Source organism: Falco naumanni, chromosome 4 (genome assembly GCF_017639655.2).
Source record: "Falco naumanni isolate bFalNau1 chromosome 4, bFalNau1.pat, whole genome shotgun sequence".
Taxonomy (NCBI): Eukaryota; Metazoa; Chordata; class Aves; order Falconiformes; family Falconidae; genus Falco; species Falco naumanni.
Window position 1 is genome coordinate 6,425,883 of NC_054057.1, and position 22,687 is coordinate 6,448,569.

The following is a 22,687-nucleotide window of genomic DNA, read 5'->3' on the forward strand; positions in this document are numbered from 1 at the left end:
TGTATCGAAAGAAGAACTATTCTAATTGCTAGGTAACTTTTTAACATACAGCAAAACAAAAATTTCAAACAGAATTATATGGCTAATGGTGTACTGAAGTGCCCGAGAGTGTGCTAAAAACATTTTGATACATAGCCAAGTCATTTATCTAAATCACCTTCAGAGCAGTGAAGCATCCTGCAAGCTTTTATGCAGAGTATAAGGTGATACTTTCTGGCACTTTTTGCCATTTCTCAAACTTGAAACCGTGGTGTTAAAATACTGCTATTTTTTACCATCTATGTATTTCAGCAACAAATCAAGACCCTATAACATAACAATACATTTTCAGAAGGTCCTGCTACTAACTCTCCCTCCTCCGTTACCAATGCAACGCTGCCTGAATCTCAAGGTATAGAAATAATTGATGGTTAAACTCAAAGGGTGCTCACAGTAAGTAGTTTTCTAGCAAAACAGCAACTTCTTAGAGCAACAAAGTGAAGAAGAAAGGTGGCAGCAAGGTCAGTACAAAGAAATATTGCCTTTTCTTAGGAAACTTAAAACTACTGTCTGATTTTTGGAATGGCACCTACCCACTCCAATTCCACGTCTTTGCAAGAACTATACAGAGCAGCATTTTAATTGCTTGGCTGCTCTGCTAAAATGCACTTTGAGACAACATGCATCCAGGTTATCAAACACACTACAAAATTAGATTAAAAAGGCAAAGAAAAAATACCACAGAGATGTTATGTAAATTTGTCCTTCACTGATTGGAGTTTTGCAAGTATTTGCTATATTATAATTTTATGTTTTCCTACTTGGCTCCACAACTGTTGTTAATCAATGAGAAGGGATAAACAGAAAGCAGTCCCGTGCTTCTTTCCCTTTTCCTTTCTCACCAAAAGAAGAAAAAAGGCTTGCAAAACCACATTTTGCACAAAAAACTCCCCCCACCCCTCATTACCCCTGCTCTTAATTACAAGTATTTTTAATAAATAAATAAATAATAAATAAATAAATAAATAAAAATAATAATAAAGCAGCTTTAAAGTGGAAAAATAACAGTTGGGACCTACATTGAGCACTGTGCCGGTGTTGCCACTCTGTTTGTGCCAATCCACTGAAGCATGCTTTGAGAGCCTTCTCCTGGAGCATGCAGGAAGACGGACTCGCAGTGTAGAAATCCAGCATCTGAGCAGGGCTCACTGCTAGAACATCCATACAGTCAAACATGATTCCCCCTGCACAGAATGCCTGCAAAAGTGCTTTCCTCTAGGTGTGGAGGAAAATGGCACATAAAAGTACACCCAACTCCATCAAACTCTGCCCCTTTTTTGGCACGTAGGCTGTTGGTCTTTTTCCCAGACCAGAATCATGAATTATGACAGACAACACAGCTAAAAGCCTGTAATTGATCCAAATGATCATTTACCATTTTCCAGGCTGCCCAGCCAATCCAGCAAGATGGGGGGAAGCGAGCTGCATTCCAAGTTTTAGCTCCCATCAATTGCCCCCGAAATGTCTTTAGAGTCAGCCCCGCTGCCCGGGCGCCGGCTGGGTGCGTGCCGCGTCCCGCGCCGCGCCGATCGCCCGCCTCCCCGGGAAAAAACAGCTCCGGTAGGGCCTCGGGATCCCCCTCGGCCGGGAATAGATGCTTCTGCCTCTGAACAGCTCACTTCCTACTACTTGTGTCACAGGGAATGAAAGATTGAATTGCCTAATATATGCGAGTGAACTTTCCGTGAACCCTTCCCAGGCTGCTAACCTTCAAATGACCCAAGCGGTCTGACATCACCAGCTCCCAGGATTCTCACACGCCTTCACAACTCCCAGCAGCCCTGCAAAAAAGCAGGCGGGCGGGCGGGCGAGCGGCGGCGGCGAGCACCGGCCCTGCCCGAGTCGCCCCGCTGCCGCCGAGCGGGCGGCAATGGCGGGTGGGGACGGGGAGGCCAACTTGCAAACCCACCCGAAATAGCGAAGTTAGAAAGAAACAATGAGGACCAAGGCATGGGGGCTGGGAACTGAGGCAGTGTTTTCGGTGGCGGTGGAGAACAGAGCATTTTGGAAATGCAGTTCAGTTCGCTAAAACTTCTGCGCCCCCCCCCCCCGCCATTCCTTTCCTCCCCAGAGGCCATGAGCGAGGCGCAGGCGTCTGCCGCCGTGCCGGAGCTGCGGGCACAGGCTTTGCCCCGACTTCTGGGGTGGCGGGACAGGGTTTGGAGCAGCCTCATGGCAGCACAGTCCCTGCGCCCACCAGCAGGGACCCCTCCTTCAATGCCACCAGCAGAGAAGATGGCCGGTGCCAGCCCCACTCCCCGGGGGGACCTCACAAGCCCGCCCCTCCTGAGGCGGGGGAGGCTGGTGCCATCTCTCCTCACCATCGCTCACCCTGGCTCCTAGATCGCCCAGCACTCTCAGGCCTCCGCGCCAGGGTTGCCCAGGAGGGGCTGTCCCCACCGCTCAGCCCAGGGCAGGAGGCAGCCACACAACCCCTCTTCTCCTCAGCCCCGCCGCCGCCAGCTCCTGCCTGTCTCTGATTAGCACAGAGGGGCTGGGGCCGCCTGCCTGGCCCTGGAGGGGCTGTATCAGCTTTCAGAGGGCTAATGAGCCCCAGGCCCCCCAGGAGGGGAGAAAGGCCACAGGCAGGTCCCTGGGGAATGGGACACACCACAGGGTGCCAGGAGGGGAGACCACGGCTGCCCCCCCCGGGACGGGGGCAGCCCCGGCCACCCCCTTGCAGCCATTTTGAAGACACAGGGCTGCTCCCGCCAAAACACCCGCTAAGGTCTCCGCGGCAACCGCGCTGCCCACAGCCCTCCCTCCTGGCGGGAGTAGGTGTCGCCGCCTTCACAGGGCTGCGGCCGGCGTGCCACAGCCAGCACCGTGCTGGCCCGCCACCTGCATTAAGCCAGCAGGGAGCCCTGTGCTTTCAAGGTAGATAACCACCTTCTGCAAAAACTTGCTTACAGAGAAAGACTCCATCGAGGCCTTCGCCAGTCCATGGTCCTAGGGACACTTTAGATATGAAAAACAACAGCCTGGAAACAGCCTCTGCCCCACTGAGCTCAACAATCATGTGCACGCTTTCATTTTAAGCAAATAAGCCAAGCCGCCTCAGCCCCGGCGGACTGAGCACCAGCTCTGAGTGAGGTTTCCTGGGGCAATGAGAAGCCTCGCTTCCCACCTCAAAGCTAGCTCAGGTTCAGAAACTGGAAAATGAAACCCTCGATTACTACCCGTTTCTTGAAAAGCCTAAGACAGGAGGTGGGTAGAGCGAGGGACGTTGTGTGCAGACATGGCACACAACTGGTGACTGTAAAGAAACGCTGGGCAGAGACTCAGTCTGGGAGCTGCACAAGCCACTTTAATGGATCCCGTGTCCCCTCTCCACAAAAAGTCCTTTGATGAACCGAAAGCCCTCTGACAATGCCTGCAGATTGTATAACAAAACTTTTCACACAGGTTCAAAAACTAACAACCCCCCCCCCCCCCCCAACAAAACAAAACCAACCCCCTCCCCCCAGCACACACACTTGTTCCCTGAAACTGATATACCCATGTTGAAAACCAGCAGCCAGCAAAAAGACCTGCTGCAATCTGGAAACAAATCCGCTTGAAGAGATAAAAACAAAAGCTTTTCTTAGGCCTCCTTCCCCTCCGGTGGGAGAGCTTTGGCTGTCCCTGCAGCAGGCAGTCTCTCCCTCCCATCTTCCTTCCAGGCAGAAGAGTTACAAATGCTGGAGTCTAACAATGTCTTTTTAAGGACTTTTTAAGGACTTTCTCAGTCCATTGGGGTGTCCTCCCCCAGCCTGGACTCCTCAGCTGAAGAAGCCCCTGACACTCTAATCCAAAAATTATGCATAGCGCTCATTTATTGAAAAAGCCATCCTTCAGGGAAGGTTTGTTTACACCATTTCAGCACAGCAAGTAGCATTTGTGGTATTAAAAAGACAAGTAGCTAAATTTTTGTTAACATCTCAGCTGGCTGTGTTGCTACAATTTTGTTTTGAGTAGCAAAGCTAAACTAAAAAGAGTATTTTCTAACCAGATGACACAGGATGCACAAGAAATTTGGAATATGTAATGTATCACCACAAAAATAACTGGAAAGAATGACACAAAACACAGTATGTTTTGTCAGTCTCCAATTTAGGGAGAAAACAGCATTTTGTGTGGACCATGGCTCTTGGAACAGTTTAAGCTTATGCCAAGAAAAACATATTGCCCATGTGAGTTAAAATAAACAAAATCAGACAAACAGAAATACAGTTATATTTATTCTATTAGCAGTCTTATAATACCATATTTAAAAATAAAACCTGCCCGTTGTACCTTAAAATCTAGACTGGGCACTTCTGAAAGTAAGTGTCAGGAAGTCACACTTAACTACATATGAATTTAAAAAGATTACTTTTTCTCACTGTATCTAAATGAGCCAGGTAGCTCATCATGTTTTATTATGAATAATAATTGTGCTAATGCTTATACTTATTCCTAAAATCACATGTAATTAACGAAGTCTTCTAATAGCCTAATGGTTTGCTTGCATACTATTTCTACAGTACAGTAATTTATGTATCTCATATTTCACTCTGAAATAACATACTTGTTTTTCTTAAGAAGAGTATCAGGAAAAGCTACATTAGAAAATACACCCCATTTTAAGAATCTAGATCGGGACTAACCTTAATCACTGTGATAACTAATAGCTCTCTTAATTCAAATGTAATGAAACTTTAAGTATTGCCACATATTTTAAATGCCTACACAGCTCCCATAAAGGTGCGAGTAGGCAACAACTCTCCAGTATCTTCCCCTTTATCCGTGCAAAGAAACTGATTTCACATCACTGCTTTGATCTGTTTTCCCTCAGACTGTGATGGCAGAAACTTTACAATAAACATATTCTTAGCCACAAGTGAAATAAAAAGCAAAAGTTCAAGTCAGAAATCTATTTCCTTTGGTGTTACTGTATATTTGTCAGTGTGACATAGCACATTTGAAACCCATAATCATAAAACAAAAATTTACAGCCAAGGTTTAGGGTCTACATCTGTTTCTCTGGTTTTTGTACTGCAATTACCCACTGGACAATTCAGAAAGCAGCACTATGAATCATGTACTGCACACATGTTTGTGCTGGTCACTTTTTCGTTAGTACAAGAGGCTCAGGGTGCCGTAATATGCTTCACCAACAGAAAGAGAGCATTAACTAGAATCAGGATGAGTGCACTGGGCTCTCCAATAAAAATTACTTTACTAGAAGCAACAGAGTACTCCTGGAATATTACAGGCATATTTATAGGATGGAAAAATTAAGAAGTACATGCAAAAATTCTCCCAAAGTACCTCAGGGGAAGCAGACTGGGTTTTTTTCATGCATGCATTTTACTATTAATCAAATGTAGCACTCTCTTGAAACAGTTTTGACAGCAGAGTAAATGGTTACTAGTGAATGATGTGTGTGTTTAAGCAGTGAAAGCAGAGACAAAGTGATGTTTTCTTCTACTCCCTAGGCAAGAGCTGACACCAAGCTTGCTGCCTCAGCTTTGATACTCACAGATTCCTTTGTGTCAGTTGCTGGGAGAATCACTGGCAGTTCACTAAGCCTGCCTCACACACAGGGGCTTTGATTTTTACCTCTTCATTGAGAATAGATGTTAATACGAAACAGTACTTGTCTGCCCTGGAGGGTCCCCCCCCCCCCCCCCGGTGATACAGGGTTTCAAATCTGAAAGCCTGAATCCCCCTTCACTACATGTATTTTTCAGTGTTGAAGGATGTTTTCCTCATGTCTCAAGCACATGAATGATGTCAAAAGATTATGAGGAAGAAAATCACTGGGTCACAAGAGAACAGCTGAATATTTAAAACTCCAAGGTAGTCCTGAGGAAATAGGTACCAACCCTGAGCAAGAATTGCCCTGAAGAAAATAAAACAGTAAAATTGCTGGCATAAAATGGCATAAACGACATGGAAAAGCATGAAGTACAGTGAAATTAAGTGAAAAAGGGGGTATCTTCTGACTGCTATATGCTACTATGCACAGCTTGCAATGACTGAAACAGGAATTTGCACGTAACAGGAAAAATTACTTCAGGCCTGAAATATAACAGCAACTGGCAAAAGGCTATTCAGTGCAGAGCAGTATTTTATTTTAGATGGGAAAAGCAGAGTTAGTCAGCTCCAGACACAGAACTCGGGCATGCAACCAGTCTGCAAGTCACTTAATGATAAAGGCTTTTTGTCTGTTTTAATCGGTGGATATATATTTGTAAAGATGCCTTTTAAGCTGATTCCTTAACTTAAAGGCTACACAAATAATTCATCTCCACAAACCTGAGCACACAACCACGTTTCTTAGAATCCATACTGTGCTGTACACTCCTCTGGCCTAGAGGCAGGGGAAGAGAACTGCCCTATATGATAAAACTGGAAGTATATCTAGTTCAGCAATCCATTTCCAAGAGTGACCACTACTAGACCTTTCTAAGGAAAATATAGGAATCTCCAGTGACTGGCAAAGTATAACTCACCCATAGGTCCTCTAATAGCCTGTTCTCTAACAGGAAATCACTTAAGCATTAAAGCATGAGATTTAATATCCTTTCCAAATTTGTTTTTGGTAATAACCCTGATATTCTAGATATTCATATATAGCCAATGTCTTTTTGGATTGTGATAAATTTGTAGCTTCATGACACAGGAGGAGGTAGTATATTATTGGGCTTTGAGACAAAGGAGGAAAAATATTTTTTTAAAAACACTGTAAAACTCATCCACGTTGCAAATAAAGGAGAGCACAGACCAAACTACACTTCTCTGAGGCCCCAAAGGCTGACTGCTGTAGGCTCCAGAAAGGTTGGCAAGGAGGCAATGACATCATGTGCCTAAGGAGGGGATGACATGTATTTTGAAGGATATAAAAAGAAAAAAACATTATTACATTAAAATCTGGCTACATACTGAACTACACTTGCTATTTAGGAGGATCCTGCAGTGCAAACACCACTACTAAATGGTTGTCAGAAAACAGCATTGGGGGGGGGGGGGGGGGGGGGCAGAGTTTGTTTCATTTTGTTTTCCTTTTAAATGACCAGAGACTGCTGTTTCAAGGTTTAGCCAAGAAAGAGATTTTTACTGCTAGCCTATAAATCCCTCAAACATAGAGTTATAATGGAAATGCTGAGGTAACTGGAGTGCCACACATGGTACTGACACATTGCATTATATAATCCAGGGAGAATGAAAGCTGGGAGATCTATAAAATATAAGTAGAAGCAAGATGTAAGAAAGAGCAGAAGAGCAAGTAGAAATATTGAATATTAAACTGCAGAGAATACTGCTACTAACAATAAAGTCTCCTATATGCTGAATATGCTCATGGTTGGCTGAAGGAGAAAGAGCATGCAGCTCCATTAAAAACAAAATAGAGACTCCAAAAGGCGATTCGAGTAACTGTTTCATTTCTGCCTTTTTTCTAGGGAGGGGAAAGAAAGTTACCTAACAAAAGGGTAGTATTTCTTAATGTTCTGATATCCTGCAAGGTGTCTCACAACGTGTAAATAACTAACATTAGAAAATGCAAAATCAATGGAGTTCCAAACATAGACAGCTTACTGCCCTAGTTGTAATCAGAATCTAAACAGGGACAACAGTATTTCTAGAGGTTCTAACGGCAGCTTAAACTGTTGGTGAAGTTTGCTCTAGCGGCTTTCCAACAAGCGACCAAAGTTACCAAGGAATTACTGGAACTACAGCTCAGTGCAGACATATATCCTAACAAAGACCAAACCTTACTTAAGCCTCATTTAACTTAAGACAGACTTAAGCAGCATTTAAGGCTGCTGCTTGGAAAACCCATATAGAGGGATCCCAGAGGCCAGCAACAGCTGAAACACACTTGCACAGAGCTCTGGACACAAAGCCTGATGCAGATCGGATTGGATTACGCCATTAGTATAAATGGCCATAGATCCACAGTTTGACACATGTTATTCATGATAATCCATTTCCCACTTAGCTAGTTCCCAAACCTACATCAAACACTGAAAGAACAGCCCAATGTTGTATCTATGGGCATCTTAAAAAGCAAAACGAAGGAGTGACTGGAAAATGTGCTGGTATGGCTACTTGGCTAGCAAAGGTAATGACAGCAGTGACAATGTGGTGACACCACCTGAAATCTGCTGGTCATGATGGTCATTATGCTAACCCCTCTACTCCACCTGTTGCCCTAAAGCACTGTAAAATTACACCTTTGTTTTATTGTGCAGATGTACTTTCTATTTGGGTACAGTCTGGGGAACAGCCTGCGTGGTTTTTTTCTGTAAATGAGGTAGGATTACCCAGGAACTGAGGTACATATTGGGCAAACTGGTGTCCCTTTTTTTTTGTGGAGTATGTGCCATGGATACTGTGTGAATTAACTGAGGGCACATGTCCTTCCAGGAACATTGTTATCACCGTTAACTGTACTGACATAGCCTGAAAAGTAAACTTGGCTAACGGGGTCAGTTTTACAAGCATACAGGTTACCATAGTATAACTAATCATTGCTGAGTGGGTAAGGGATTCTGTACATCCCTTTTATGCTACAATAACTATGCACAATTGGGCTGTTGCAGCTACAACTCTTTCAAAAAGGAAAGATCACCTTCTTACCCTAAGCTGTTACGCCAATGTAACAGGAAAAGGTAAACAAGACCTCACCAAAAATCAGGCTGGGCTGGACTTCACTTGCATTCAGGACAAGCACTGGCAGCATGAATGATGTCCAGTCTAAAATGCTTGCAAGACGTTTCCTGGTTTTCAAACTCTACTAGAACACACCTATCAAATTGTTCTTTGGTGCATTCCTCAAATTCTACTTGACTTCTGCAATTTAAGTACACAAAGAAAAATCTGCCTGGCTTCAAGCTGCTTCATTAAGGTAGTCCCATATGAGTACACAGATCTGTAAATTCCCATACCCTTGGTGTACAAGATTTCCAATACTGGGCCATAGAAGAGACTGAATGTCCAGGCATATTATGGTCATGCTCAGGGAATCATGACTGACACACATGCTTTAATCAAAGAGCACTTACAGAGCTGGGGTGCAGTTAAGAGACTGTGGTGGCCGACAGCATGTTGTCCTAGCCATTATGCAGTATCATGAATTTTTTGCCCTTAAGGGACCTTTGTGCCACATGTAGTGAAGGATGCACAAAGTGGTCTCTAAGCATGCAATGCAGCATAACAGGCTTGACAGGTCTATAAAACTATCAAATTTGTTCTGCATAAACCAAACTAAAAGTCTTCATTTCGGTGTCTTGAGCCTTCTCCTAACAATTTTGCATAGACCTTGCCATCACACTAAAAAAAAAAAAAATTCCTTTTCATCGATACACAGTTTTGGGCAAACATCTTCAAGAACAGTTTTCTCATTCATGGGACACAGATCTTCCATGTATTCTGATGAGGCTACCAGAAGTACAGACTTTACCCATCTTTATATAGATATGTACAAAGAAGAATGTGTGGGAGAAAACTCTTTCCTTTGCAGAAAGGCTCCGAGATCTTACCCTTGCTGCATCCATCCATTCTGTCTTTGGCATGAAATATCCCAAAGGATATGCCAGAAGACAGAGCCCAACTTCTTCAAGGAATTCTTGAGATTGATGGGTGGGGAAAGTAAGCCTCAACCCATAGGAGGTTTAGTAACAAGAATGAGGCATTTGCACATTCCCAACTCTAAGAAATGTGTTGGAATTCTCCTCAAAAAGTAAAGCATCATGTTATCTACAACCAGTTCCTAAATGACTAAACTAAATGAAAGGTTAGAGAACACATGTTATTTAAAGACCTTTAAAAGTTAAAGGTCCACCTGCTGGATTCCTAAATTTCTCTGAAGCTTTTTTTTTTTAATCGACTTACCGAGCGTACAGGCACACACCACTGATACTCAAGCCTATTCTGCTAGACGAACAATGCAGGAACATTATGTCACTCAGAGGCAGGACTGCACAAGCACGTAAGAAAGGCTAAGAGTTTTGCCAACACAAATTACCAGGCAGAACCTCACTGGAAAAAATGAGTCAAAAAGAGATGAGTGAAGTGTAAAACTTACTGAGAATTGAACCACATGTTGACAAATACCACTCCACTCTCTTGCTTCCTATCAGAACCCAACAGCCGAAGCAGAGATGCCTAAGTAGTGTTTTTACAGGACAAGCTTAGTCTCTCCCTCATCTTATCAGTAGCCTTCAAAGGGACTGTGGGTGGATGTTCTCCGGGAAAAAAGAAAAAAAGACAACAAAAAACCCCCTCAGAAGTGCCACCTCTTCCATACAAATATATTGACGCAACCACAGAGGCTCTGCTTGAGCTCTGAGACTTTGAGAAAACACACCTGGTTCTTCTAAAGGAGAAATTAAAGAATTCATGCATCAGTCCTCAAGCCTTGAGTGGCCTTAGAGAAGAGGAATAGCTAAAGAGAGAGTCTAATCGAGACGCAGGGAAAATCAATACTGGCTTCTTGAAATACCTTAGGCAGGAAGGAACAGCTTAAGGTTGAGACATTAGCCACTCTTTCTGCACAAGCAAATGCACTGAAGGCTGCGTGCACAGGTGAGAACAGAAAGGCAGGAGGCTTTCTGGAGGACTGGAAGTGTACCAAGGCATGCGTTACCCTGAAGTTCTTTGGGAAATCTCATCTTTTAAAAGTTTCCTAGTTTTGGTGCATGAGATCCTTCTACGTGCTACTCAGAGTTGTCCAAAGTAACATTTTCAGGGATAAATGCACACCATTGTACCGTTACGTTCCGACTTTGGTGTGAAATACAATTATTTAAGACTCGGCAGGAGAGTAGGAAAGGAGCAGGAGTGTAATTCCAGTTCAGAAAAACTCCAATAAGTGACAACACATAAGAAATACAAGATAGATGCATTGTTTTGTGGCGCTGAGTCCCATTGGCTGCAAACCCTGACTCTCCCAGCAGGACTCAGTTACATAGCAACTCCTGAGGGCAGATTAACCCTTTCCCAGTTAACTATCTGGCATGATTTAAGAGACCTTTTCCTCCTCCTGCTTCAGAATAATTTCATAGGTTTGCAAAACTTGTTTGGAAAAAATGAGTCAAGTGCTACTAAGGTAAAAGCAAAGCTATTTGACTCACCACGGGATACTGACGGTACAATGAACAGAGAATGCAGGGAATTCGGGTCAGTCTAAACTATATTTTATATCATCAGGTGTTGTGACATATACAAAACATACAATGTATTTTTCATAAAATGGTTCATGCTTAGTCTGTGGGGATCCTATCTGGACCGCATTTATGATGTATCAATGGTCTCTTTCACCCAAATTCTGTCCACCCATTGACTTCTGTCTAGATGATTACTGAAGCATTAAAAAGCCCTCAGCTGGCAGAGGTGGTACTTAATTAATCTATAAGGGAATTTTTTCACCATCAGTGAATGTGTTGCTTTCATCCAGAATTGTACAGCCGCCTACTGTAAACTCTTAAAAAACTCCTGCAAGTCTTATGATACTAGCTGGTGTTTTTCCTAATAACCCTTTCTAATTAATGGCATCAAATAATTACATGAGAATCTCAATGTATTTCATCACAGCAATTTCCCTATTTTGTTTTTAGAATTGCATTACATTTATGTGTATATACATTAAATATAAGCATCAATATTACATACAGTTAGAATAATATTATTCCTGTTTTCTTGGTTATCAAGAATAATGAAGTTTGAATCTAAAAATGTCAACATGTAGGACAAAGACTCCTAAAGCTCTCTTTTTAAAATGTTACAATTCAGCCCCGCTGGTTTCCCCCCTTGTCAGAGAGCAAGACAGACCATAGGGACCAGGAAGGGCACACGTCCTCCCTTGGAGTGCACCTCGTGCGGTCACACTTCACTGCTGTGAGCCACAGCTGCATACTATTAGGAAAAAGGAGCTACTACGTTTCCAGTGGAGAAAATAAAGAGATCAGAGTGATGTGATGTACACTTCTTTCTGACCATCTTCTGGTCATAGTAAGCGAGAACCATCTACCTCATTTCTTCTTTTCATTCTTTTTACACACAGAACTGGACTTACGGTACCACAGGCACTAATCAAGGCTAGGAAAGGGCAGGCATCACTGACACTGTCCCACTTCAGACAAGCAGAGTAAGACTATACCTTTCCTGTCCTCAGTAAGACTCGGAGACACTCTTAGCTGAGGGTTCAAAGGAGAAAAACCTTGAACCAAGTCTTCTGCTCCTCTTGCCTCACCCACCATTCTCACACACGGACACAGCCAGTCCTGTAATGCAGCCCTCCCACCAACATCTCCTCATGAAGGAGATTCACTACTCAGTAGCAGCTCCTGAGCCCCTCATTTAGGCCAGGAGTAGTCAGAAGAAACAAGAATTAATTTGCTCAAACAACACCAAGAATTGTTTTAAAGTTTCTTTCTTTCTTGATTGCTTTAGAAAAATAGGTAACCTCTGTATGTTACTAAAAGGAATACCTATGTGTTTAAGATATGCCTTGCTTTTCTAAACTTTTCACACTCTAAAAGTTCATCTGTATTTTCTTTGTGTGGTTCTCAAAACCACTTATAAATCCAGATGGGATAGAAAGATACCATTGTAAAACGTATTTATTATTTAATTTGGCTTCTGGCATGGTATCTTGAAAGCTCCTCTTGAATAACTTAGCTGCTGACTTTATAAAACTAAGAGTATCAAGATAGTGGATGGGAGATTAGTTCAAAGAGAGGTACTTCAGAAATATTTTGTGGTCCAAAAATTAAGTAGCAAAAATGAATTTCATTTCTTACTGTGGATTTTTACAAAAGGTTCATATTTTGCTATTATTCATCTAAAACTATCACTGATGCCATTGGAAACGTAGCCTCTGAAAGGGTAAAACCTGAAGGACTAGGTTCAATATCCTTATGCTCTGTTGAAAGTACCTTTTCATATTAATGCCAACACACACCTATCAAATATTTGTGTTCTTCATTAAACTAATGCCTTCCTGCATAATGAACAAGATGGTACAAAATGTAGGTGTATTCCCATGTCCTGCTAAGGTAGGTGATATCAAAATAAATTTTCAACCATATCATTAAATCAATCTCCAGTATTACTGCATCAGTACTATAACCATAATTAACTAGCTGCAGGTCAAATTTCTAATAAATCTTTAGAAATTAAATGTATAATTTGTCAAAACCATATGCCTTCATAAATTGATTATTCAGAATTTAGAAGCTTTTTAATTAGGAAGAAATTTATGCAATACCATGCGTAATAATTACGAATCAGCTCTTCTGTGATATTTTTGTACATCAGCAAAAATTAAAACATTGGAAAACATTACCAGGTCATTGCAGTATTTCAATGTCAAAAGAAACACATAGTTTAAATGTAGAGGTTAAAGATATTTTCCCGTATCTTTTACATCTTATATAGCTTTATGATCTCAGGACTGGAATCATTAACCAAATACAAAATCAATGAGAAAAAGATCTAATCTGACCATTTTCAAGTGCAGAGTCACTAAAAATGATTTATGCCACTGTAAAACTTTTCTACCATGGTTCGACAGTTTTACTAAACAGCATATATTCTAAGTCAAACTTCCATTCTATGCTACACTAAACAGTATTTTCTTCTCTCGCCTCTTTCAGCTAAAATTCTGTAAGCCTTTAGCATTTTAAAAATGTCGCCTTTGTAACGAGCATCAGGATGAGGGATACGGCCCTGGCTGCGAAATGGAAAACTGGAGAAAAAGAAAGTTAAGTGATATTCATTCACAGCACACAAGAAGCAAAAATTGTAGCCCAGCTCCCCTGCACTCCCTTCCCTTGCTTTCACCATGGGCCTGTTCAGACTCTGCACCCCCACAAGGGCTCTGGGTACTTCTATCAACATTTCATAGGAGAAGATTTTTTTTGACAGAGAACACAAAAGCTGCTTTGTTGGAAGTCTGGACACTTTTTTTCTACCTAATAAAAACATGAATAGAAGTGGGACCTCAGCAAGCATATGGCAGAAAGTCTGGACTAACTGAAAAAAGGGGCCTAGAAGAGTTTGCGCTCTTGTCATTCCCCAACATGTTTACTGCTGAATGTATATGGTGTAAATAAGGAGTATGCAGAGTGGGCCATAATGGAACATTGTTTATGTGCACATCCTGGCAAATGCATATACAGCACGGAGACTATTTCCAAGCAGAACATAAACACAAAGGGGGAGTGATGACAAACAAGTATTCCAAGGCAAGAAAAATGTTATTCCATATACAAACCAAACAAACTAAAGTGGTTTCTCCCCTGCTAGGATCCAACTGGCAGCTCTCAGCTGCACACACTATGTAGCTGTTAAAGAAATGAGAGACGTTCCAGGCTTACTGGTTGGCTTTCTTTTTCTTAAGCGACCTTATTATGCTCCCAATATTAAAAAGAAAAACACAGTTAAGATTTTATTTTACTCTCTTGCAAAAACACAACAAAACAAAACCGCCCTTTCTTTCAGCCTGAATAAGAGCTGGGGAGATAGAGTTGATGCCAAGAAAACACCGTAAGGAATTAAGCCACAGCTTTCCTATTCTGAGTTCCCACTGAAAGACACAGAGATGGTTCTTTCCTTCGAAGGCCTCTCCCACAAACCTATTACATGGCTTTATCAAGTGCCACCAGTATGACAATAACTTAGAGGTTTTGTGCTCCTGGCAGATTTTTTTTCCTTTTAATCATTACTCATAAAAAGGAGGAGGGTTTAGAAAACCCAAGTTCCTGCAATTTCAGGATAGCAAACCAGCAGATGAACTTTTTTCGTGTGTACTGAGTTCTGGAGAATAGAATATCGTGCTTTGACAGCTGCTATGTAAATAAATGGGTGCAATTTTATTCCTTTAAAACTAACTTCAAACACATACTCAACTAAAGGAGGAAGAAAAGATGACAAGTAGGAAAACAAACAGTAGAGTAACATCAAGAACCATAGAAAGTCAACTGATAAAGCAGAGCTTTTTCCGTAATTAATAGGCCTCTTTAGGCTATTAGACACTGGAAGCAAGAGGCTTTAGTAAAAGATTATATGAGCTCCAGAACAAAAATACTTTGTGACGTCCTTCACAGAAATGCAGAGCCAACCTGTGATTTTAAACTATTTCAGGATCCTCAGAGCATGCCTCACTTTCTCTATTGCTCTAGATTTGGGCTCAGGAAAGCATGAAATCTAAGTTCAGAACTGTGACCTGCACCTGCATGTAAGATTTCTGCTAGTCTGTCAAAAACCTGGATCCAAATGTTCCATGCTGAGATTTTATGAACTCTTGGGGCTTGGATGCATCACTCATTGGGAAGAGATAAAGCTCACATTGGGAACCTCTACAATATACAGACAGTTCTTCAATGGAACCGCATTGCTTTGTTCTTGGATTGTCCTTTTTTTCCAAAACCTTACCAATCCCATTATACAAAACCAAAACAACCCTCACAAAGCCTCTCACTCGCCACCAGTTTAACATTACTACTTCTGAGTTAACATCACACTTTATGAATCCAAAGGAAGCTTATTTAATTTTCTTTTAAAAAATTCCCCTTGAACACAAGAACATTCACCTCCTACCAACGTGACCTTGCACTCGCCTGCCGCTTGGGTTTATATTCAGCCATTTGCAGAGTTGTACAGAGTCTGCACTGTGCTTCAGGAAAACACATTTCTAATAATTACTCTTGGCTACATGGACCACTTACAGCACAGTGACAGTGAGGGTGCAGACAAATGCCAAGCACAAGCTCACGTGCTCTTTCCTCATTACAGAAGGTATTTTTGGTGGCTGAATGCCTTCTGCATATTAGTGTTGCTGCCCGTACAAAGGGAAGTTTTGTAACACACACTACACCGGGCTACTGTATGGCAAAGAGCAGGATCTGTGATGGCTGTTGCAAAGCCGAGTCACAGTGGATGCTGTGATGATTTTCTAAAAAAAGGGTTTTTATTAAGGCTTCGCATCTTATCCCTCAGCCTTAAAGAAAGTTATTAAAGTATGAGAAGAATCTTAAATAATTTTGCCATATCTCTCAACTTCACAGTGAGAACTAAAGAAAAACAACCCTTTTTCCTCTCTTCATCTAAGTTTCAGCAGTCAAGTGAGCAACTCAGTTTTCATTTAAGAAGTCTTCAGCTTTAAGGACTCAGAAGAATGGCTTACAAACATGACCAGACTGGCATGTTGAAAGGCTAGGAAACTAAAGGATGAGGAAGAAATACTCTAAATTACTATTACTAAGCCTTTTAATTTGTATGTCAGTATTATGATTTATTTTACATTTGGGGCTGGTAACACTGTGTAATTCAGAAATACTGAAGTGAATTTAGGACCTGTGAAAAAGGCAACAGAACAGTACTGAAAACTTTCTGAGACAAGCTTTGTATTCCTTACTAATTGTTGTCCAAGCTGCACAATCTTGCACGTTGCTGTTCTCTATAAAACTACATAAAAATAGTATTTTTTGTATACTCCCCCAACTCCCCTTCAAATTAAAATTGAGTTGTTATTTTAACCCTACTCAAGTATGTAATATAGTGATGATTGTAAACCTTGATGATCACAAAATCCCTTTGATTTATCCCTCAGTTTACTATCCTCAACAAACATAATCCTAAAAATAATACAGGGGAAGAAGATCTTACAGGCCTTCAAATGGTGGAGGGGGAGCAGGGAATGACTATATATGTAAAGCTACAGCTTCAGGGCTCATGACTTTCCTGTTGGGAGGCTTTCTGAATGCTGCTAATAAGGTCCTGCCAATGGGACCAGAAGCATGTCTTCATTAAAAAAGGCTTTCAGTGTGGGAAAATAAATTTTTCCAGAAAAATTTTAATAAAAAGCTTATAGATTTGGGATCTGAATCTAACAATAGACATAAATACCTCTACAGACATAGGAAAACATGAATATTATTAAAGGTGGCATTGTCCATCCTGCCTGCCCCCCACCTCAAGATCTGTGGAGACAATCGCAACAGCATGTTCAAAGTTTATGTGAAGATATCAGACCGAGATCTCAGCTAAGAGTAACCATAAGGCAATAGCCAGTTCAACACAGGAAATGAAAAAAATAAAAATAAAAATTATGCTCCACATTGTCACACCCACAAGAAAATCTATGGATATTTATGTCTGCATTTTAGCAAAGTACACCTGCCTTGTCTATCAGCCTTGGCCTTAGCCGAGATGCAGCCACCAGCCTGTATCACAACTGACCCTCCAACCATTTTGGGAATCTGGACTGAAACAACATTTTAGCACAAACTCTCCCATGAATTCCAGAGGGTCAACGCACAGGCACAGCAATTCCTCTTGACTGTGCCTATCATAAATACAGTGGGCCACAGCTCAGTTCCAACCCTGAGGCACAGCTTGCATTCAAAGCATTTCCCACTACATTACAGCACTGGCTTGGGGACACCTATGGGGATAGTTCCTCGTGCAGCTGACCCCTGAACCACCCCTGGCATTGCTGGGGAGAGGAGGCTGTGTGCTGTCAGTATGGACAACTCACAGGTCACCACCTTAGCCCACGTCCTGACCCTGCTTGTTTTTCTGATAGCCTTTGAACCCCTGCAGCATCCAAGCTCTAGCCAGCAACATGGGTAGGAACCGTGCAAGTCAAAAGAGCTTCCTATGGCTTTTGCTGACTCTCAGGACTGTTCATCACACCGTAGCGGAGAAAAAGCCTGTGTGACTAGGTGTGAGACCTCAAGTCCACGAGAAGTGCTGAAAGCAGGAACAGCAGCAGGCACAATCTTTCCAATCAGCACTGCTAGCAGAGTGCTGGGTCCCTCGCATGAGTGCTCTGTGTTGCCTCTGGAACTACCCAGCTTGGGGAAGAGCTGGCCTCACTTGGTGAGCGACAGTTACGCAACATTTTGATCTCCTTGTTAGACACACCTAAGGACTCTGATCTACTACCTTCAGGACCTATCAAAAAGTTTTGGAAATTTCCAGTTGTCTCACCCGCTTGCCCGTCCTTGGGTACTCACACATCTTATGTAACATCCCTTACTAAGACTATAGAATTTTTGTGCTGTTTTTTACTGCCTAATATTTAAACATATATGCAGGAAGCCAATGCCTTCAGTGACATCATCCTCTTCCTGAGTTGAGATAGGGAAAGATATCTGACAAACGTAGGGAAAGAGATCTTTTCAATTTTTTCTTGCCTCCATGCATCTCCCAAAGGGGCTTGGCTTGGGCAGCAGTGATGCAATGCCTCTTTTGATGACATTCTTAAAGAGTCAAAAATTAGGAAAATATCCTTTGAGCATACCAAGAGGACAGTTTATCACATGGGAATTCTGGTCATTTATTTGGAGTCTAGCCACAACCACAGGATTCCTTCTAACGTCCCCACTGCCACATTAAACTGGAGCTGAGCTTGCTGGTCACTTACACTTCACCAGGTTTAATAAAAAGGGTGCAGTAGTATCGCAAGTACAGCAAAGCTTTTGCTGATTTCCCACCAGGGAAAAGAAAAATGTACCACCCTGGTCAGTAAAAATTGCTAGGTTTCCCCTAAGAGCAAAGTCTGATGTTGAGACAACGCAGATGCCCAAGCTTATCACATCAATAACGAATTCCCTTCTGGGAGGGTCCTACTCTATCTCCTCTCATGAGTTCATTCCCAATTCTGTTTAATTGTTAGCTAGTCACCATTAACCTTGCCCCTAGCTAACTAAAAAAATAACTTTAGCCAAAAAGGCAACCTTTTTAATGTATGTAGTACGCCCTCCTTACTTTCCCCCCAGGGAAGTCCTCTGTCAGGATGGACACCTTCCAGGATGGGGATGTTGGTCACCTAGCCAAGATGCTGAAAGGGAAGGGATATGCTCCTCAGTAGGTGCCATGAAGACCTACCTCCCAGCCAGTCCTCACACTTACTCTTTATCCTCCAGGGACAACACAGGGTACAGCGCAGCACAGCGGACCGGCGTAGAGCTGGGCACCACAGCCAAGGGAAAGAAATCCTTCCAGTGGTCTAACCCAAAAGTAGGAACCACTGGGAAGTCAACATACATGATATTCAGAGAGGAAAAGCCAGCAAAATGAGGCACAACCATGTAGCTTTCAGTAAAAGGGACTTGTATAACAGTAAAATCTCCAGACCTAAACCTGTCAGAGGCACCATGCTATCGTAGCTTCCTTATCTTCAGCAGGACTTGCTCGTGTTCAGCACATTAAAATGAGACCACCTGTTTGCGAACAGAGCTGATGGCAAATCAAATACTTTATCACTAATTACCACCATTCAAAACAAGACAGCTCTGGAGGTTGACAGCCTAGGCTTAAACACCCTCCTGAGCTCGTCGTGCTCCTCCTAGGGCAAAAGCTGTGACAGAAATACGAAAGTTAAGCACAAAAATGTCATTTTGCAGAGGAATAAACTCCAATAATTATTTTTAACCATTTTTGTGAACTTGATTCTGATTTCCAAATATATGATCTGTCAGGTCTACATGACATGTCCACTGCTGATAAATTATGTTCAAATATATCAGGAAGAGAATGGCCTGCTTGTTTAAAGTACTAATTGTCAATCTTAATAGATGACTAGTAAGAAAATTTTCATTCCTGTGTTAGTGGAAAATAGCTCAGAATTATATGGGCAGATTTCTTCATTTTTAAAAGCAATTTCTACAGCTATTTATGTTTTAAATTCATGTGCTTTCAAAGCCAAGTACATGCCATGGGAGTGAAGAATTTAAGTCACGGGGTTTCTGTTATTGTTTGCAAGAGTTAGGGATACTGGGATTGCTCAATCTATAGGGAAGTCAGTGTAGTTTGAAAAGTGGATAAACATCTTTATTGCCACAGCAAATGTAACCTGATATGGGTTTTTCTTATCCATACTATAGATGTCATGTCAAGTTACACTGATATAAATCCACTGGAAATAATAGTGCTCTGAATTACTGCTGGTCAAATACGGCAGAATTTGGCCTGACATGAAGGCAGAAAAACAACTATGCAACTGCATATATGAAAGAAAACAGTAACATAATATATTCTTTACTTAAGAACCCTATGAAATATTTAAACACTGACATAAAATAGCTTTCCTATGAAAAATTTGCTGCTGAATTCCCAGGGCCACAAGCATTCTGAGAGTGGGTCTTCAGATGGTATGATGTAGTATTAGTATGAATTTAGGCCAGTGTTTTCAAACCAAGTTAAAGCTAAGATAAATACCTTTTTAGGTGCCAAGTATTCATGGTTCATAGACACACTGATAACCACTAAGTTGAGCAGGACAGATGACACTCCAGCAGTGGATTTCAGGGATGCAACCTCTGCCTGTGTCAAATTAAGACAACTATGCTGCTGATCCACAATCACAACAAACAACAGAAAAGCTGAGGGTCTCTGGAAATACTCAGCCTCATAAATGTGGAAACGGAGCAGCAAAGTTTGGTTAGTAACTTGGACTATGATGATCGTACCATTGGCATAAATTTTTTCATGAGACCTAAACAATTAAAAAAAGTCTCAATCTCAACTCACAAAATACATGGGAGCCCTAGAAATGAAGAAAAACAAGCACAGCAATCACATTTGAGCCAGCGGAGAGTAAGGACCATAAGAAGTAATGCTTTTTTTGTTGCTTTAGTTTTTCTTCTTGGACAGCTTTATTTATACACAGGATGATAAAACCACGCCAGCAAGTTTTACCACAAGTGGTTTTTTAAGGTGACCTCTATCTACTACAGAAGTAATTTACCTTTCCATTATCAGTCTTTAATCCTTCGGAAGAGTCTGAAGGACCAAATAAGTTTCTAATCTTGGCCACAGCCCGCACTACGCATTCAAAAAGAAACCCTCAGAGTTCAGGCTCCTTAAATGAATTACATTTGGTGCAAGGCTGGATTTCCTGCTTGTTTGCTTTTGGCCTTGCTGCATATTGGTTCAGGACTTAGGGCTGAACTCAGCTGCAAAGATAATGCAAAACCAGAATGCTTCTTTTCCTCTGGCTGCTAAGGAATCCCTGCTTTAGATTAGAAAATAAATAATGATTGTGTGTCCCTGTATGCTTTGGAGTAGGGCCCCTTATTTTATCTGCATGGCAGCTACCTGTCAACGTGTGGTGCTTGGAGTAGCGCACTGGGAGTTCATACACACCAAGACTATCTAAACAGACCATTAAGTGCTAGTAAAGTAACACATGTGAACGACAGGTCAATAAATTTTAAACAACTTATGTTCACTGCAAAGACCTGGCTGTTTCAGAACAAGCTGTGTTTACATAAAATCAATTTTTACAAGCATCTAAATAATTAGGGAATATAGCACAATAATAATTATATTCTAGAGTCCAATATAATAGTTCCAAAGGAATTCAATGAATCACTTGTTTACACAATTTTCTTTTTTTTCCCCCCAGAGGTCTGGCTTCTTAAATAACACCTCCTCTTTACAGAAGATGTTCAAATTCCAACTTGCATCCAAATGAGAAGGAACTCTTACTTTTATACTAACCTGTCCTGATGCTCATCCGATTGCATATGTACATACAAACTGACTGAGATGTCAGTAATTCACATTTCTAACCTATGTTGTTATTTTACTCCTCCTGAAAATATTTGTCAATATTTGTTTAAAATCAATTGATTTACCTAGCGCAATCTATGTATGCATGGAAAATGAGAATTATTTGAATAAAATTTAGGATCAAAAATTCAAAAGCTTTGGATTAAATTGCGGTTGAGATCTCAACGTCCTGGTCTTTACACAATGTCAGTCTAATAATTTAAAAGCTTCATATGCATACTCAAATAAACACACACATATGCTGCATGCACTCGCACCCAATTGCAAGTAGAAGGCAAATAAAAGAACCCGAATTTCACAATAAAGACTAAACTAAATGTTATCCATAGCTACAATGGCAAAGGCACTGGCAAACTGATTTACAGGGCTGAGTTTCCACTTCATTTTTGTTGCTTTTCAGCTACAGGCAAAAGACTTTAGCATGTTGTGAGAGCTATAAATTCACATTTGCCACAAGAACCCATGATGCCATCTGTTCCCTAGAGCGTTTACATAAAGTATGCCAATGCAAACCATCTGCAAACTGTTCTTGCATGCGAATTCTTGTGATAATGCAATGTGGTACATTTGCAATTTCAAGCAAAGACCACTTGAGCTTCTTTGTAATTGCCACGCTTAACTCAGATGTTCTATAGAAACCTCTTTAAGGCAGGATTGTAGGGTATTTTGTCAGTGCTTTCGCTGAAGTCCTTGACGTTAAATCTTTATCACTGTTTTCAGGTTTTATTACTACAAGATAATGGTGTACCTTAAGGTAAGGGTGAGAGGAGGGAACACAAGCAGGACATGTTCCATTCCCTTGAGCTAAGGACTTTGAAAAACACCCTCAGCCTTTTGGCAACAGAAAGTGAACAAGACTTTGGCTACTTGTATTAAGCATTGTCTTGTAAGAACTGTAGCAGACAACTGTAGGGTTGCAAAGCACTGTAACTCTTTCCATCCATTGTAGAACTACAACTCAGTTTCTCCTTTCCTCTTCAAGACTAACATTTTTCCTTGCTGATGTGAAAAAAAAATGCTTAGGAATATGGATATGCATTGATCCTCTGAGTGGCAGCGGAAAGTTTCAGAAATTGTAATGGTGAAAAAAGTATAG

General features: G+C 41.5%; 1 protein-coding gene across 4 annotated transcripts in view; it reads right to left on the minus strand.

The window, feature by feature from the left end:
- Positions 1 to 22,687, minus strand: part of RARB (retinoic acid receptor beta) — a 333,110-nt gene that overhangs the window by 92,078 nt on the left and 218,345 nt on the right. Inside the window, exon 1 of one of the 4 annotated variants that reach the window (XM_040593377.1) lies at positions 1,059 to 1,728. The exons of 1 other annotated variant lie outside the window; for it this stretch is intronic. In XM_040593377.1, the coding sequence (XP_040449311.1) occupies positions 1,059 to 1,215 (157 nt within the window). In that variant the 5' untranslated portion in view covers positions 1,216 to 1,728. Of the gene's footprint in view, positions 1 to 1,058; positions 1,729 to 22,687 lie in introns of those variants that run through there. 2 more of the 4 variants (XM_040593379.1, XM_040593381.1) reach the window with 2 other exon arrangements.